The sequence below is a fragment of the Oncorhynchus keta genome, chromosome 12, assembly GCF_023373465.1.
Source record: "Oncorhynchus keta strain PuntledgeMale-10-30-2019 chromosome 12, Oket_V2, whole genome shotgun sequence".
Classification (NCBI taxonomy): Eukaryota; Metazoa; Chordata; class Actinopteri; order Salmoniformes; family Salmonidae; genus Oncorhynchus; species Oncorhynchus keta.
The window spans coordinates 39,131,555-39,150,329 of NC_068432.1; the positions used below are offsets into that span (position 1 = coordinate 39,131,555).

Genomic DNA, 18,775 nt, shown 5'->3' on the forward strand with positions numbered 1-18,775 from the left:
ACACACACAACCGAAAGAAAGACAATTGTTTTCATACAACACACGCACGCAGGCACGCGCGCAGACACACGCACAGACACACACACGCAGGCGCGTGCGCAGACACACGCACAGACACACACACGCAGGCAGGCACGTTCGCACGCAGATGCACAGACACACACACACCTGCGTCAGTCTATCCTGAAGCTCTTTTTCTTTGCCTTGGTTCTCTTCTCTCTGTGCCTCCCTCTCTTTTTCCGTCTGCTCTCCTCTCTTCTCCAGCTCTGCAACAAAAGTCGGAGAGACTCTTCATGATGAATCTTTACCAGTGCCTCTCTTAGGGCCGCTTTGCTTACCTTGCATGGTTTGTGCCGTCCTCTTGTTCTTTTCCTCTGCTACGTCCAGTTTCTGTCTCTGAAATGGCAAACAAACAAAGAACAACACAACAACAAATGTCACTCTTCTGTAGATCCTATGATTGAGTGTAGTCCGGCCGAGGGGTGCAAAGGTGAACGGCAAGGTGTGACGAACTACCCTTGCTGTCTCTGCCTGGCCGGCACCCCTCTCTCTCCACTGGGATTCTCTGCCGCTGACCCTATTATGGGGGCTGAGTCTCTGGCTGCCCTCGCTCTCCCATGTTGTCCCTAGGAGGGATGCATCAGGTCATGCCAGGATTTTTTCGCTATACTCGACTTCAGTGGGTTGAGTCCCTGACGTGATCATCCTGTCCGGTTTTGCACCCCGTCAGGCTTGTGCGGAGGGGAGAGCTATGTGGGCTATACAATACATTGTCTCAGGGTAGTAAGTCTGTTGATATCTCTTTGGTGGTGTGGGGGCTGTGCTTTGTAAAAAGGGCTCTATAAATATATTTGAATGATTGATTGATTGACTAGAGAGCAATAACATTCTTTCTCCATGAGCTATACAGGGAAGGATAACAACTTTTATCATCATGACCGTGTGTGTACATGTGTGTGTGTGTGTACACGTGCGTATGTGTACACATGCGTGTGTGTACGTGTGTGTGTGTACACGTGTGTGTGGGTACATGTGTGTGTGTGTACACGTGTGTGTGGGTGTCTCACCAGGCTGGTTAGCTGCTGTTCCAGGGAGCTCTTGTCCTCTTCTACAGAGCATAGCTGTTTCTGCCTGCTGTCCAGATTCACATTCAGTTCACTGATCTGGAGGGGAAGACAGACAGGAGACATAGTAATGTCCAAAGGGAGGCAAACCAGAAAAAACAGATTATTGTAAATGCAAAGACCATGGGAATGAACAGGCTGGAACGAAAGCCTACACACACAGGGTGGAACAAAAGCTGTGCACACACAGCAGGCCGGGACTGGCAGCCTGCCCATATTCAACAGACATCAGCTCTGGAACATATACCCAACAACAATGCAACATGCAACAATTTCAATGCTTTTACTGAATTACAGTTCATATAAGGAAATCAATCAATTGAAATCAATTCATTAGGCCCGAATCTATGGATTTCACATGACTGGGCAGGGGTGCAGCCAAGGGTGGGCCTGGGAGGGCATAGGGGCACAGCCAATCAGAATGAGTTTTTCCCCACAAAAGGGCTTTATTACAGACAGAGACACTCCTTTGTTTCATCAGCTGTCTGGGTGGCTGGTCTCAGACGATCCCTCAGGTGAAGAAGCCAGATGTGGCGGTCCTGGGCTGGCATGGTTACATGTGGTCTGCGTTTGTGAGGCCGGTTGGACATACTGCCAAATTGTCTAAACTTTTCTTTCAGCTCATGAAACATGGGACCAACACTTTACATGTTGAGCTTATATTTTTGTTCAGTATATATTTGTGTTCCTCCATTTAGTATGAATGTTACCTTAAGTTACAAATGGAATAATGGTCTGGTTACTTATGACAGAAACAAAAGATTGGTCGGGGAGGATGGGTGGGAGGAAAAGTGGTCCCAGAGCAAGACGTATAATACTATACAGTGCATTCGGAAGTATTCAGCCCCCACATTTTCAGACCCATTTTGTTACATTACAGCCTTATTCTAAAATGTATTACATTTAAAAAATCATCATCAATCTACAGACAATACCCCTTTGCAAATATATGAAAAATAAAAAACAGAAATACCTTATTTATGTAAGTATCCAGACCCTGAGATATGAGACTCGAAATTGAGCTTTGGTGCATCCTGTTTCCATTGATCATGTTTCTACAACTAGACTTGAGTCCACCTGTGGTAAATTAAATTGACTGGAAATGATTTGGAAAGGCACACACCTGTCAATATAAGGTCCCACAGTTGACAATGCATGTCAGAGCAAAAACCAAACCACGAGGTTGAAGGAATTGTCTGAAGAGCTCCGGGGCAGGATTGTGTCAAGGCACAGATCTGGAGAAGGGTAACAAAACATTTCTGCAGAATTGAAGGTCCCCAAGAACACAGTGGGGTCCATCATTCTTACATGGAAGAAGTTGAGAACCAACTAGACCCTTCCTACAGCTGGCTGCCCAGCCAAACTGAGCAATCGGGGAGAATGGCTTTGGTCAGGGAGGTGACCAAGAACCCTGTCACGCCCTGGCCTTAGTATTCTGTGTTTTCGTTATTATTTTGGTTAGGCCAAGGTGTGACATGGGGATTTATGTGGTTTGTTTTGTCTGGGGTTGTTTGTAGTTATGGGATTGTGGTTAGAGTAGTACTCTAGGTAAGTCTATGGTTGCCTAGAGTGGTTCTCAATCAGAGGCAGGTGTTTATCGTTGTCTTTGATTGGGAACCATATTTAGGCAGCCATATTCTTTAGGTCGCTTGTGGGTGATTGTTCCTGTGTTTGTGGCACCAGGACTGTTTCATTTTTTTCACGGTTCTTGTTTTGTAGATTGGTGTATTTTCATCTTTATTAAAGATGTACAAAAATAACCACGCTGCATTTTGGTCCGCCTCTCTTTCACCAGAAGAAAACCGTTACAAACCCGCTAGTCACTCAGAGAGCTCGAGTTGCTCTGTGGAGATGGGAGAAACTTCCAGAAGGAGAACCATCTCTGCTGCACTCCATCAATCAGGCCTTTATGGTAGAGTGGCCAGACGGAAGCCAATCCTCAATAAAAGACACATGACAGCCCGCTTAGAGGTTGCCAAAAGGAAAATAAAGACTCGTGAGAAACAAGATTCTCTGATCTGATGAAACCAAGATTGAACTCTTAGGCCTGAATGCCAAGTGTCCTGTCTGGAGGAAACCTGGTACCATTCCTACAGTGACGCATGGTGGTGGCAGCATCATAATGTGGGGATGTTTTTCAGAGGCAGGGACTGGGAGACTAGTCAGGATCGAGGGAAAGATGAACAGAGCAAAGTACTGAGAGATCCTTGATGAAAACCTGCTCCAGAGCACTCCAGTCTCTGAATGTCTTGAGTGGCCCAGCCATAGCCCGGACTTGAACCCGATCAAACATCTCTGGAGAGACCTGAAAATAGCTGTGCAGCGACACTCCCCAACCAACCTGACAGAGTTTGAGAGGATCTGCAGAGAAGAATGGGAGAAACTCCCCAAATACAGGTGTGCCAAGCTTGTAGCGTCATACCCAAAAAAACTCAAGGCTGTAATCACTGCCAAAGGTGCTTCAACAAAGTCCTGAGTAAAGTGTCTGAATACTTATAAAAATGTGATATCAGTATTTTTATGTTTATAAATTTGCAAAACATTTTTTTTAGCAAATTTGTCATTGTGGGGTATTGTGTGTTGACTGATGAGAAAAAAACATGGAATCCTTTTCGAATAAGGCTGCAACGTAACAAAATGTGGAAAAAGTCAAGTTGTCTGAATACTTTCCGGATGCACAGTACGTTTCCAAATGCACTCCAAGATGTATGATACATTACGTAATCTAATTTGTATGATTTGTATGACCAGACAAGATGTATGATACATTACATCATCTAATTCATATGATACAACCAATACTCCGTTCATAATGTAAGGTAACACAACATATCATACTAAATAGAGAGATACAAATTTATGTCCCAAATCCTACAAATTGCCCTGAGGCCAGGTTGGGATTTGAGTTGCCCATCCCTGGTAGAGGGGTAGGAGCTAAGGGGTTATTAAGGGGATGTTTTTTGACCATGAATATGAGACCCCCCACCTTCTTCTCCTGGGACTGGGCCCGTGCCTTAAGGTTGCTGAGCGCCTCTGGTGACAGCGACACAGCGCCCCCTGTCTGCTGGGAGGAGCGTAGTCTCAACTGCAGCGCCGCTACTTCTCTCTCCAGCTCCATAATCCTGGACTGCTCAGACACTGTTGCCACCTGAGGAGAGAGAGAAGGGGGAGGTAGAATAAGAGGGGGGAATGAGAGGGCAGAGAGTAGAGAGAGCCAGCCCTAGCCCATCCAGCTTTTTTGAGATAGGGCAACAATATATTTTAAAATAAATCCAATATAAGTTATGCCCTATATGAAGAACAGTATCAAGGCAGGGTAAGAATGTGCAGATAAGACTAAGGTACAAGTCGCAGCAGCATGAGAACAGCTTTTTGTTCCAGAGAGTTTGGAGCATCCAGAATAAACATTGTGGAATGCTGTGGCAATTTGAGTATTTCCTCCTGAGAAAAGAGTCCTTTTGATTACATTTCTTCAACATTCTGTCTTTAAGAGGTCTAAATGAAGAACTAGATAAAAAACCATTTCGGTAAAATGTTCTCTGCTCACAAGGGGCTACTTTCTTCTATTTTCCCTATATAATATTGTATACAAAATGATTGACGCATTTTTCTCCCAGTTTTTTATCTATTGTACTTGACATGGATAAAAAAACTAAATGTATTAATGGTTTTTCCATATATGTCTAATGTGTAATATTTATTGTGATGTTAATGTGCTATATGTATTTAACTGACCGGATGTACATGCCTCTAGAGGTATTTCAGTAGGTGTGTTTCACAGTGGTGTATGACCTGACGAAGAGCCAAATCGGATCGAAACGGTCTGATTAAATCACCATGGGAGCATACCAGAGTTGCAAACATTCCTTTTTTATTTGCTAGATGGCTGTGGACATCTATATCGAAAACTACATTGATCCGCAACATACACCCCAACCCTACTGTGTCTAGAATGTAAGATCCAGGAATATCCAGAAGTAGTACCCAATGATGTTGTATATCTTATGTCTATGATGGCATTACCCTAGTGTCCTCTAAATCCCTCTGCAGTTTGTCAGCTTTGGTCTTTTCAAACAGAAGGCTCTGCTCAAGCTCCTTAATATGGGCATGCTCCAGTTTGGTCTGCGTCTGTTAGTCAGAGAGAAGAAGAGGAGGAGGAGGAGAACACACCAACACCGGCGTCACATGCCAGCACCATGCCACACACAAGGATAGGACAGCAAACAATGATGTCATAGTAGAGACCAGGAAGTAGGAAGTGTATATGAGAGCCAAAGGTTTTATTTCAGTGGGTTCTATTTTATTTCAAATGTTATATTCCAAATATTATATTAGGACAAATCCTCAATGAGCAGACCCATATATAGAGGCATATAAAGCAGACCCATATATAGAGGCATATAGAGCAGACCCATATATAGAGGCATATAGAGCAGACCCATATAGAGCTTTAGACTAGTAACCGGAAGGTTGCAAGTTCAAATCCCTGAGCTGACAAGGTACAAATCTGTCGTTCTGCCCCTGAACAGGCAGTTAACCCACTGTTCCTAGGCCGTCATTGAAAATAAGAATTTGTTCTTAACTGACTTGCCTAGTTAAATAAAGGTAAAATAAAATAAATAAATAAAAATATATAGAGGCATATAGAGCAGACCCATATATAGAGGCATATAGAGCAGACCCATATATAGAGGTATATAGAGAATATGGTGCCATTTGAGAAACAGCCTAAATCTTCTAAAATGACTCTTAACCCTCTAAAGTGAACCTCTATGGTACTGAGCTGCACACTAACCACCTCTGTTTGGGTCTTTGGTTTATTGAGTCCCAGATGTACAGAGTTCTGCTAACTATCCTCCATTTTGGAACCAACAGCAACATGAAGACAACAGTCTTATCATTCTAAGCATTTATCTTGCAACTTTTCATGAATTGCCTTTGCCAAACTGTGTCTACTGTATCTATGGATCTGCTTAGATCTATTTTCAGGACAGCTCCATCTTGTGGATTCGGTTCTGTTCACTTTGGCTCCCAATGCTCAAACCCTTTCTTGACAAGGTCTTACAATCAGTGACATCATCGCTCTATCCTTCTTGCTCTTCTGTAAGCGTCAAAGGGAGAGAGAGAGACAGATGAAGGAATTGTGACATCATCCTCTCCATGAGCGAGGAAGAGAGGGAGTGGAGGCGAGAGGGAGAGTTGAAAGAATGTGAAAAGAGAAGAGGCGTGTCAAGGAGAGAAAAGAGAGCTCTCAGGGAGGCGATGGATAGATAAACAAAGATAGAATAAGAAAGGAAGAATTGATAGAGGAACAAATAAAAGAAAGAAACAAAAAAAATTTAATCATGAATGAGTGAATTGATGAGGCCTGGGAAATGAAAGAGATTAAGGGAATAGATGATCAGATTAATAATTTAATTTAATGAATGTGTGAATAACCAAAATCCTTGAAAATAGCATTGGTTTCTTTATTAGTCCAGCAGCAAAAGCCCAAATCAAGAGAAGAGTATTGTGAAAACCATTAAGTCATCACCATGCCAACATATGCACTGAAGTGGGTAGTAGTGAATAATGGTTCAAATATGTATATCCCCAAACTGCTGGAGCTACTGAACCAGAACTTCCAGAGGATATGTATGAAGTGGGATAGTGAGGAGAGACTATTAAAAAGATGTTCAGCTAACCAATTGGACGAGTGAGAGAGCTTCAGGTAACCAATCAGATGAGCGAGAGAGCTTCAGCTAACCAACCAAGATGATGAGAGCCGTGGTCAACTGGTGACCTATACTGTATTAAAACCCAGCCTTGTTCTCTGAGTGTAGGGTGTGTTATAGAACAAAACATGGAGTCATGACATAGTACAGATGAGGGATAGACCAAATTAAATATGTGATAAGACAGAATGATGTGTCAGTGTTTCATGAGGGGTTGAAATGAGAAAGCTGTAACAACTGTGTAACAACATCAGCTCTATGTGGTTTTCACTATGTCAAATAACATTTTCTGGGTTCTGTTAGCTTAGCTAAAAAATGTAATCTCTGTGTGTGTGTGTGTGTGTGTGTGTCAGAGTAGAGAGTACTGAATCATTTGTTTACCTCTAGGTCACCTTTAGTGATGCAAGCCTCTTCCACAGTGAACTGCAGGTCTTCCACTTTCCTGTCAGACAGATAGAAAGAGTCATCCTATCCGCCTCTCCTCCAACATCCCAGGCTCCAGCCCCTACCATGCAAGACACACACCTCTTCTCCTCCTCCAGTTGGCTGAGCAGCTCCACCTTGTCTCTGTCTGCTGTCTCCACCAGTTTACGCAGCTGGTCCAGCTTATCTTCCATCTCCATAGCATTCTAGCACGCACACACACACACACACACACACACACACACACACACACACACACACACACACACACACACACACACACACACACACACACACACACACACACACACACACACACACACACACACACACACACACACACACACACACACACACACACACACACACACACACACTTAATGCATTTTGATAGTACAGTGTCAAGACATCGAAAAGTGGACAGTGTATCGTAAGTAAGGTTTTCTATGGTCAACAACATAACGCCTGTGTGGGAGACGAATCGTCCAGGTGTGTATTGTATTTTTCTCTCTCTGAGTGTATGTGTGTTTTCTCCCCTCACCTGCTCCTGAACCTTCCTGAGCAGAGACAGTTCCTGCTGCACCTCTCCAGCATGGCTGGTTGCTTTGGCGACCTCCCCGCGTTCCATGTCCCTCTCGGCCAATAGCTGCTCGATGTGCTGCTGCTTCTCCTTCAGCGCTTCCTGTAGCGCTGTGTTGCCAGAGATCTTACGAGCATACCGTGACGAGGTCTCTGTCAACTGGGGGGGAATAGAGAGACTGACACATTCAGAGAGCACATAAAAGAAAAAAAACAGACTTGCTCGTGTGTGTTTGTTTTTGTCTCACCAGGCCAGCCCGGCTGGGTTTCCCACTAACAGAGGAGGTGACAGAGCTCAGGGAGCTCATGGAGGAGGCACTGGGACTCCTCTTCATGGTGGAGCGTCTCCGAGAGGAAGCCTTGGCTTTAGCCAGGGTGCTGGGGAAGCCGATACGAGTCACCTTATGGACTGGAGCAAACAGACCATATCGCGGCAGGCACTGGAAATACCTGGAGACAACAGATAGGAAAAACAGAGGATGTCAACAACACTGATTCAGTGTAGAGGGTCCCCACTCAAAAAGGAGTGTTTCAAAGTTATTTTATGCTATTTATTCAATTCAGAGGCAACAAGAGCCAAACAAATGTTGCATATCTAAAACAATGAAAACTGACTGCAATTCTCATACTGCCCCAATAGATCCACAGATAACGCAATCTGTTCTGCACACCACACTGCCCTTTCCCACCTGGACAAAAGGAACACCTACTTAAGAATGCTGTGGGTGCTTAGGGACCCGTCAGCCAAGGTTACGCATCTTCCAGGGGTCAGAAATTGAGACTTTTAATTATAAACTAAACATCTACATAGACTCATGGATGGGTCCTAGAGATGAGCGGGTACAGGGATGGCTGCTTCTGGACAACTACCCTCCAACCTTTGCACTAACAGTCATGTACCTGCTGATCATATGGATGGGGCCCAAATACATGAGACACAGACAGCCGGTGTCTTGCCGGGGTCTCCTCTTGGTCTACAATCTGGGCCTCACAATATTGTCCTTCTATATGTTCTATGAGATGGTGTCTGCTGTGTGGCACGGGGATTATAACTTATTTTGCCAAGACACACACAGTGCAGGAGAAACCGATACCAAGATCAGAAATGTGCTGTGGTGGTACTACTTCTCCAAGCTCAGAGTTTATGGATACCTTCTTCTACATCCTACGGAAGAACAACCATCAGATCACGTTTCTGCACATCTACCACCATGCTAGCATGCTCAACATCTGGTGGTTCGTCATGAACTGGGTGCCCTGTGGTCACTCCTACTTTGGTGCCTCCCTGAACAGCTTCATCCATGTCCTGATGTACTCTTACTATGGGCTCTCTGCTGTTCCGGCCTTATCTATGGTGGAAGAAATACATCACACAAGTACAGCTGATTCAGTTCTTTTTGACCATGTCCCAGACAATATGTGCAGTCATTTGTCCATGTGATTTCCCCAGAGGGTGGCTGTATTTCCAGATATTCTATGTCGTCACACTTATTGCCCTTTTCTCAAACTTCTACATTCAGACTTACAAGAAACACCTTGTTTCATCATCAGAATGGCTCTGTTGCTTCGTTGAAAGGCCATGTGAATGGGGTGACACCCACGGAAACCATTACACACAGGAAAGTGAGGGGGGACTGAATCTTGAATACTGTTACAATCCTAACTGTAGGACATATCTACTGTATGTAATGATGCTAGGAGAGAAGGGATAATACATTTCTTCATGAGGATTACTAATGAAGAAATGTATTAGAAGAGTCTAAGCTAGTTCACTCACAAAAGACGAGGCATGTTTATCTGAAAGAGATTCCTAACATTTTGCACATCGCAACCTGTTATTATTCATATTGAATCAAAGTTCATTAGAGTTTCTAAACAAGCATAGCATAGGGAGTAAACTACAGCACAGTAACCCCAGAGATCCACTTCCTTTTAATGCTGCACAAGATGTTCAACTTTGTCTGTCTTCAGTGTGGTGGGGACAAAGCTTTAATCAACCTTGACCCATACAGAAATAATAACATATGCACTTGTCTACATGCTTGTCCATGAGGGAAAAATATATATTTGGGGGATTCTGTTTTTTAAAAGGTACTATATCTGGGTTTTTTTCTCAATATATATTTTATTTGACCACAAGGTCATACAATCATTTATAAGTATGCAAAAGAGTTGCTTAAAAAAAATGCATTAAAATACATAAGCTGTACAATATCCACATAAATAATTTGTGTTCCAAAATGGATTTGCATACAAGAAAGGAAAGATAAAAAAACAAACAGGATTGTCACTTATGGCTGAGCATTATTACCTAACATACCAGTAATAGATAGTAATCTTTTTCTTTTTTACACCATGTGTCCATATCATTCCCACCCTCCCTTCCCAATGTTCCTCAATGCCACGTTCTGACCTTATTTTCTGTTGTTTTTGTCATTATGGTTCCCGTCATGAGTATATACACACTAGTACAAATCTAAACTCAGGTACATAATCAATCTGACACCGGTTTCGGTTTCAACAAAAGAAAGAAAAGTTTGCCATGTCTTATAAAATAAAGTTGTTGATACAAAATAAGGAAAAAAATGAATGCTGTGCATTGACTACAGCTCAGTGTTGAACACTATAGTACCCTCCAAGCTCACCACTAAGCTAAGGACCCTGGGACTAAACCCCTCACTCTGCAACTGGATCCTGGACATCCTGACGGGCCGTCCCCAGGTGGTGAGGATAGGTAACAACACATCTGCCACGCTGACCCTCAACACAGGGGCCCCTCATGGGTGTGTGCTTAGTACCTTCCTGTACTCCCTGTTCACCCACGACTGCGTGGCCGCGCACGACTCAACACCATTGTTAACTTTGCCGACGACGCGACAGTGGTAGGCCTGATCACCGACGACAGTAACACAGCCTACAGGGAGGAAGTCAGAGACCTGGCAGTGTGGTGGCGGACAACAACCTCTCCTTCAACGTCAGCAAGACAAGGGAGCTGATAGTGGACTATAGGAAACGGAGGGCTGAGCTCCCCCCCATTAACATTGACGTTGCTGTAGTGGCGCGGATCAAGAGCTTCACGTTCCTCGGTGTCCACATCAATAAGGTCCTATCATGGTCCACACACCAACACAGTCGTGAAGAGGGCATGAAAACGTCTCTTCCCCCTCATGGGGTTGAAAATATTTGGCATGGGTCCTCAGATCCTCCAAGCGTTCTACAGCTGCACCATTGAGAACATATTGACTGGCTGCATCACCGCTTGGTATGGCAACTGCTTGGCGTTACAGAGTGTAGTGTGTACAGCCCAGTACATCACTGGGGCCAAGCTCCGTGCCATCCAGGACCACTATACCAGGCGGTGTCAGAGGAAGGCCCCAAAAATTGTCAAAGATTTCAGCCCCCCAGGTCACAGACTGTTATATCTGCTACCGCACGGCAAGCTTTACCCGTGCACCAAGTCTTGCACCAAAAGGCTCCTGAACAGCTTCTACCCCAAAGCCATAAGACTAATGAACAGTTCATCACATGGCCACCCGGACTATTTACATTGGCTCTATACACTCACCGGACTCTACCCACACACTCACATACTACACTGACACTCCAACACACACATACACACCACACACACACACACACTACATACTCTCACACACAAAAAACACAGACACACATGCATATTGATGACAAACACACACAAATACACTTTCACACTCTTCACATTGGCTGCTGCTACTCTGTTTATTATCTATTCTGATTGCTTAGTCACTGTTACCCCTACTACCTACATGTACATATTACCTCAATCACCTTAACTATATCGTACCCCCAGCACATTGACTCAGTACCAGTACTTGTTCTATATAGCTTCGTTATTATCATTTATTGTGGTACTATTTTATATTATATTTTTTGCTAATCTTCTTACTTTTTAACTCTGCATTGTTGAGAAAGGGCTTGTGAGTAAGTATTTCACTGTAAAGTGTGACAAATAAAATGTGATTTGATGAATTTATTTTTTACTTGCATTACACCTGAATCATAAGAGGAGGACAGGTTTTTATTCAGTATCATTATTTTAAGGCTCTCTGTCTATACGTGTGTCATAATATATCTAACCTGGTTCCAGCCACGGCTCCATCATTCTTCCCAAGAGGTTCGTCCAGCTCCACTCCACACCACTCCGCCTTGGCAAACTCTGTCTCTCCCATGAACCTCACCACCCCTGCCTTAGTACCCCCCACCTGAGAGAGAAATAGACGTGGGAGAGAGAGAGAGGTGGGTAGAGAAGGAGAAAGAGCTGTGAGTTAACACATCTGTGAGCCAGAAACACAAACATGAGCACACATACACCAACATAAACACACACAAACACACAGACAGACACACACATACCAGCACGCGGTCTCCCAGTCTTAGTTCTCTTCTGGTCTTCCTGGCTGAGTCGGTCTCAGAGAGGTTGGACATTGACCCATTGCCGGTCACGGTTCTACTCAGCGGTGTCTTGGTGCTGTTACCAGTGGTAGTAGCAGCCCCAGCAGCAGCAGAGCTAGAGGACTTGGCCCCTGTCTCGCCAGGGTTAGGCTGCCCACCATTGGCCTCCCTCTCCGGCATAGCTGTCTTGGTCAGCTTGGAGGGCCGTGTGAATATTCCTCTGCCGTCCTCACACTGGAAATACTGGACACCTGCCACCGACCCGTCGTTCTTCCCGATAGCCTCATCCAGGACGATGCCGACCCACTGGCCCGGGGCAAACTGTGTATTCCCCAGGAAGTGGACATATCCTGGCTTGTCGCCGTTGACCCACACCTTCTCCCCCACCCGGTAGTCCACTGCTCCATCCTGGGTGGGAGACTTCTCAGGGGGTACAGGCTTGGAAGCAGCTGGAAAAACAATCATCATCATCATCATCAGCAGCAGCACATACATGACGAGCCCTGCGGCTGATTCTTACCAGAGGAAGGGGAGGTGCGTGTTGGTAACCCAATTGGCCTGCTTATCTTACTGGGGGGCTTGATTCCGCTGGGCTTGCCTGTGCTCATGGTCCCTTCTCAGTCCTGGAGGGGCTTAGGCTAGGGGATACTGGAGCGGAAGCTGGGGCTGGCCTCTTGCAAGGATGGGGGGCTAGGCCTTCCTTCCCCACCACCCACCTCACTCTGCCCCACCTTGAGGCTCAGGCCTGGGAGACACAAGACACAGGATAGGTCTGCATAGATTTAATTTGGATTTTGTTTTCACAAAAATAACATGCAATTCATTATGAAGCTCATTATTGAATAATGATAATATGCAGTGATAGTTTCTGTGGTAGTATGATTATGTAATTACAATGTTTATACATCAGGAATTAGTAGGGGACTAGAGAGAGAGCAGACAGACAGACAGACAGACAGACAGACAGACAGACAGACAGACAGACAGACAGACAGACAGACAGACGGACAGACGGACAGACGGACAGACGGACAGACGGAGAGAGGGAGAGAGGGAGAGAGGGAGAGAGGGACAAAGAGAGAGGGGGGGAAGAGATGAAGAGAGAAGGGGACAGAAAAGGAGAGACCCACAAAGCAACAGCTCAGTTTAAGGTCAAACACAATGGACAGGAAGTCAAGACATTTTAAACCGAACCAGCAGCATTTCACTTTTTAAATTGAACCTTTATTTAACTAGGCAAGTCAATTAATACAGCTACCCCCTACTTTTTTCAATTTCTGCCTGAAGACATACCCAAATCTAACTGCCTGTAGCTCCGGCTCAGAACCAAGGATATGCATATTCTTGATTTCATTTGAAAGAAAACACTCTGAAGTTTGTGTAAATGTGAATTGAATGTAGGAGAATATAACACAATATATCTGGTTTAGATAATACAATGAAAAAAAACATGTTTTTTCATTTTTATTGTTGTATCATCATCTTTAAAATGAACAAGACAAAACAAACATAGGATGATGCGGACAATTTCAGTGAAAAACATAAGAGGGCAACAGTACTTGTGCAAAGTTTCAGAATGATAACTTCCAAAATGAGTGTGCTACATGACATTTATCATGAAGTCACCCAGGTGTCCCACACAAGTAGCCCAAATGTACCCAAGTGACCAAATTGGTGAAGTTATACATTTTGAATGGAATAACTATATACAAAATACCAAAATGGCATTCTAACACACCCCCCACAAAAATTTAGAAAAAAACAAGAAAAAAAATACAGTGGGGCAAAAAAGTATTTAGTCAGCCACGAATTGTGCAAGTTCTCCCACTTAAAAAGATGAGAGAGGCCTGTAATTTTCATCATAGGTACACTTCAACTATGAGGAAGAAAATCCAGAAAATCACATTGTAGGATTTTTAATGAATTTATTTGCAAATTATGGTGGGAAATAAGTATGAAACCAAATGAATCAATGAAACCAAACATGACTGGAAAAGTCACGTTTAGTGTGTGTATTTACATCGAAAAAGGAATGAGACGGAATTCACGACACAAAATGTTTTGTGTTAGGCTATAAAAATGGATTTTATCAAACAAAAGACCATTCATTGTGTAACAATGAGCATTGGGATTGCAAACTGAGGAAGATCGTCAAAGGTAAACAATTTATTTTATTGCAGTTTGTGATTTTGTTACGCCTCTGCTGGTTGAAATAGTTGTTTTTTATGGGGCTCTATCCTCAGATAATCACATCGTATTCTTTCACAGTAAATCCTTTTTTAAATCTGACAACACAGTTGGATTAGCAAGATTCTAGGCCTTGGAAACATGAGACACTTGTATTTTCATGAATGTTTAATATGACTATTTATGTAGAGATCACCGTGTGTTGTCGAATTTCATCCCGCTAACTAACGGGTTCAGGGCACAGAGAGGTTAAGAACAAATTCTTATTTTCAATGACAGCCTAGGAACAGTGGGTTAACTGCCTTGTTCAGGGGCAGAACAACAGATTTGTACCTTGTCAGCTCAGGGATTTGAACTTGCAACCTTCCGGTTACTGGCCCAACGCTCAAACCACTAGGCTACCTTCCGACCCCACTTACAAGGTACACACACACAATCAGGAAAAAGCATCATTATAACTACATTGTACTTCTGGAATGGTGCTTGTTACAGGACAGACCTGACTAGTGGCTAAGATATCTGTCCAGAATGACATGACTAAACGGCCTTAAACAAAGCAGAGTAGACATCCTATATCTAAGGAGGCTCAGAGAGATGCTCCAGTCCCATCTCTCATTCAGTCAGGGTTTACCTGGGAAACATTGGTCACTTGTTCTCTGTCTTCCCTATGGGGGGAAAGACACTATAGGAACTGTCTGAATCTTGGACGCAGCTCAACACTAGTTTAACCACAGTCAGGTCTATCATTGCTTCAATTAGGCCAATGGCTTGCATTTACAGCTGAAGTCAGAAGTTTACATATGTATACATTTAACTATAACTATAAATAATTGAATTCTACCCTGTTTCACTATATCTGATTAATAATGTCAGTTCATAAGAAAGAGGTTATGTAGCATGGACAGGGGTTAATTAAAAATGATAACCAATATGGAAGAAGGAATGTATGTGTGTACTGGAAGAAAGCAAAGAGACTCCTTAACCTGTGTTTGAACCTACCCAGCTATAACTCTGTGGAGATAAAATAAGACAGCGAGAGCCCCTCCAGGTTTTCTGTATCTGGGGGGACTGGAACTGTCAGTAAAGTCCTGTCCCCTGACATTGGGGCTCTATAACAGGCCGGTAAGCACCCCAGGTTGACAGGAACGGTGACTAGATCCAACCGACATTGCTTTTCCCAGTCTTCAAGACGAAGGTCAGTAGCCTTTATTCTCGAATTTGGGGGGAATGTATTGAGATATCTTTGATTTGATATTCTAAAAATGTTTAGAATTGATCCATAATAGGAGCTTCATTATTCCAAACAGATTTATGGGGTTTTGTATGACCAATATACACAGGGTTTTGTATGACCGATACACACAGTTGTAGCAGGTCCGCGATGACCTGAGGTAAGGTGCGCTACCATAAATAAAACTAAACTTAATAACAGAGGCCCGTTCGCCCGAGATTAAGCCGGGATACTAAATGGGTGCTGACGGACGTCTTGTACAAATAATAACTAACAGGATAACTTAACCTACTCAACACTTGGATAGTGTCCAAAAAGGAGGAGAGTGAAGCCTAAAGTAGTGGAGTGAGATACGAGATATTGGTGTACTTTAAAAGCCCTCCGACACAACCCGAAATAAGAGGTTAACTAGGGATTTATGACTCCTGGGTAATAACTTATAGGTAAGACCTAATGTCCGATTGACAGTCAACGCTATAGATAAAGTTTCCAGAAAAGAGACACACATAGTCAGACAGGAGAGAAACTATAGTAACTAGGTAACGGTAAACAACACATACATACATCATATAAATACATACACATTGTGAGCATAGAGGTTAAAAATAGGTTAAAAATACACAGAGGTAGTATCGACATACACATGAATTGTGAGAGACCTCAAAGGAGGTCCCGGAATTAACCAGGGATGAGAGGTAAATCTAATGCCCAAAATGGAGAAAGAAGTACAAATTTGAGAGTCCAGATGTAGAAAATGTTGAATTAATGATAAAGCAAATGCATAAGGCATGCAGAGATAATATAGGGAAATAGACAGAGTAGAGGGGCTAGACACTGCTAGGGTGTGGTTGTCTGAAGCCAGAAAAAGAGAGCAAATAGACAGGAGTCGAATAATTATTGCTACTCTAGAGAAAGTTGAGAGAAGTGTATAGAGACAGTCAAAAGGAAGGTGTAGATGGTCAAGGGATCCCAGAAAAGAAGGTTATAAGATAAGGGGACATACAAAGAGAACGAGAGAGAGAGAATAAGGAGAATCCTCACTGGGGAAAAGCTTGGACCTTTGAATTAGGGCTATTTTCTGGGAATTATCTCGGTGCCAGAGTTTGCGACTACAGACAATTATAATAATAGGGTTGTTGGCGGGGAGGCTCCGTCATTCCAATAGTGATGGTGGTTCAGTGGTTAAATAGGTGCTTTCTAAGCTTGAGACCTGAGTTTTGCTTCCCAGTAAATGCTCTGACTAAAATAATAATAAAGTTTTTGATTGTAATTAAACTATTTGTATGTTTTGCCTGGAAAGATACGGTCGTTAGTGTTTGTATAAGATATAAATAGAACTTTCTTAATAGATTGTTTAGGTTAAATTGAAAGACCAATCCATTCTAAATAATAGTGGGGTGATTTCGTTGGAATACGCAGTCTTGCCTAAATAGCCCGCTGGAATAACGTATTGGGAATGGAGTCGTATTTAAAATGCTGAATCATAGAAGAGACAGTTACCTAAATCTAATGAATTCTAAATAACAACGAAGAGATAATTACGATAGAGTTGTGCCCATCAAAATGTTATTATTCTTATGGATTGAATGACATACGTTATACATTTTGCGAAGTACATGGTACGTTTACATTTTGGAATAGAGAAATTTGGAACGTTTGGTTTTACTTTTACGATAGGATTAAAGCAGAACTCAGTTGGAGTAGGGGGTATATTTTTGCCTAGAGGCAGGAATAAGAAAGTTAGTTGTAGTGTTGGCTACTAATTTTCAGGGTAAGTTGCTAGAGGCAGGTTGATTTGTTGCGTGATAATGTAAAACTGCGTCATTACGTTGAATACACAATAACGTTACTCAAATTGATTTGACCGTTGTTCAGGTACACTCTTTTCTGTACTTCTGGCAGTACAATTTTGATTAAGAGATGTTGAATTATATTGTAAGTTCTATTCAAGATCCATTTGTGATAAATTGGGTTTGGCTTATCGAACCCGTACTACTGCTGCTGCAGTCAGCCAACAATGATTTGCAATTCTGAAGTTACTGCTGCCTGGGCACGGGCTGAGCGCCTGTTGCTGACATCACTCACAATGCACTTTTGCAGCCAGGCAATGAGTTTGTGACTGAGGGTGACAGAGAAAATTGTTTGTGTCATTTAGAGGGAAAATGCGTGCATTATAGCTTTGAGTCACTTTTCAAAAGTTGCTAAAAGTTCCAAATTCATTTTAAAAAGTAGCTGAATATTGTCAGGGTAGTCTGAAAAGATGCTAAAACTAGCAACAAAAAACTAGCTTTGTCCTTGTCGGAGAGAAGGAGGGACATTTAAGACACTATGACGAAATGTGATCAGATAAAATAGCCTTCTAGCTGTGCATGCGTTTCTACTTGAGCTCTACATACACATTCCAGAATCATTTAGTTCTTAATGAACACAATTATTTTGTTAATGTTCAAACAAGTTGGCCATAATTAATACCTTTCCATTAGTGTACAGTTACTGTGCCTCCCAATACCTAGAATGTTGTATTCAAATCTGCAGCTAAAATCTTAATTGAAAGGTTTTGGAGATATTGAAAACTTTTTGGAGCAGTGGCTTCTTCCTTGCTGAGCGGCATTTCAGGTTATGTCGATATAGGACTCGTTTTACTGTGGATATACAGTGGGGGGAAGTATTTAGTCAGCCACCAATTGTGCAAGTTCTCCCACTTAAAAAGATGAGGCCCGTAATTTTCATCACAGGTACACTTCAACTATGACAGACAAAATTAGGAGAAAAAAATCCAGAAAAACACATTGTAGGATTTTTAATTAATTTACTTGCAAATTATGGTGGAAAATAAGTATTTGGTCACCTACAAACAAGCAAGATTTCTGGCTCTCGCAGACCTGTAACTTCTTCTTTAAGAGGCTCCTCTGTCCTCCACTCGTTACCTGTATTAATGGCACCTGTTTGAACTTGTTATCAGTATAAAAGACACCTGTCCACAACCTCAAACAGTCACACTCCAAACTCCACTATACACACGTGTGTGTAACAGTATAACTTTAGACCGTCCCCTCGCCCATACCCGGGCACGAACCAGGGAC

General features: G+C 42.9%; 1 protein-coding gene and 1 pseudogene across 4 annotated transcripts in view; one reads left to right on the forward strand and one right to left on the reverse strand.

Annotated features, from left to right (window-relative positions):
• LOC118391607 (CAP-Gly domain-containing linker protein 1) overlaps nucleotides 1–18,775 on the reverse strand; it is a 70,090-nt gene that overhangs the window by 42,497 nt on the left and 8,818 nt on the right. The window contains exons 2-13 of one of the 4 annotated variants that reach the window (XM_052458235.1): nucleotides 12,846–13,019; nucleotides 12,236–12,723; nucleotides 11,960–12,084; nucleotides 8,089–8,290; nucleotides 7,803–8,000; nucleotides 7,364–7,467; nucleotides 7,220–7,280; nucleotides 5,148–5,252; nucleotides 4,111–4,272; nucleotides 1,068–1,163; nucleotides 339–396; nucleotides 169–266 (exon numbers count right to left, since the gene is read on the reverse strand). In XM_052458235.1, coding sequence (XP_052314195.1) covers nucleotides 169–266; nucleotides 339–396; nucleotides 1,068–1,163; nucleotides 4,111–4,272; nucleotides 5,148–5,252; nucleotides 7,220–7,280; nucleotides 7,364–7,467; nucleotides 7,803–8,000; nucleotides 8,089–8,290; nucleotides 11,960–12,084; nucleotides 12,236–12,723; nucleotides 12,846–12,882 — 1,734 coding nt within the window. In that variant the 5' untranslated portion in view covers nucleotides 12,883–13,019. Of the gene's footprint in view, nucleotides 1–168; nucleotides 267–338; nucleotides 397–1,067; nucleotides 1,164–4,110; nucleotides 4,273–5,147; nucleotides 5,253–7,219; nucleotides 7,281–7,363; nucleotides 7,468–7,802; nucleotides 8,001–8,088; nucleotides 8,291–11,959; nucleotides 12,085–12,235; nucleotides 12,724–12,794; nucleotides 13,047–18,775 lie in introns of all 4 variants that reach the window. The other 3 variants (XM_052458234.1, XM_052458233.1, XM_052458236.1) reach the window with 3 other exon arrangements.
• LOC118391480 (elongation of very long chain fatty acids protein 5-like) lies at nucleotides 8,584–9,843 on the forward strand (annotated as a pseudogene).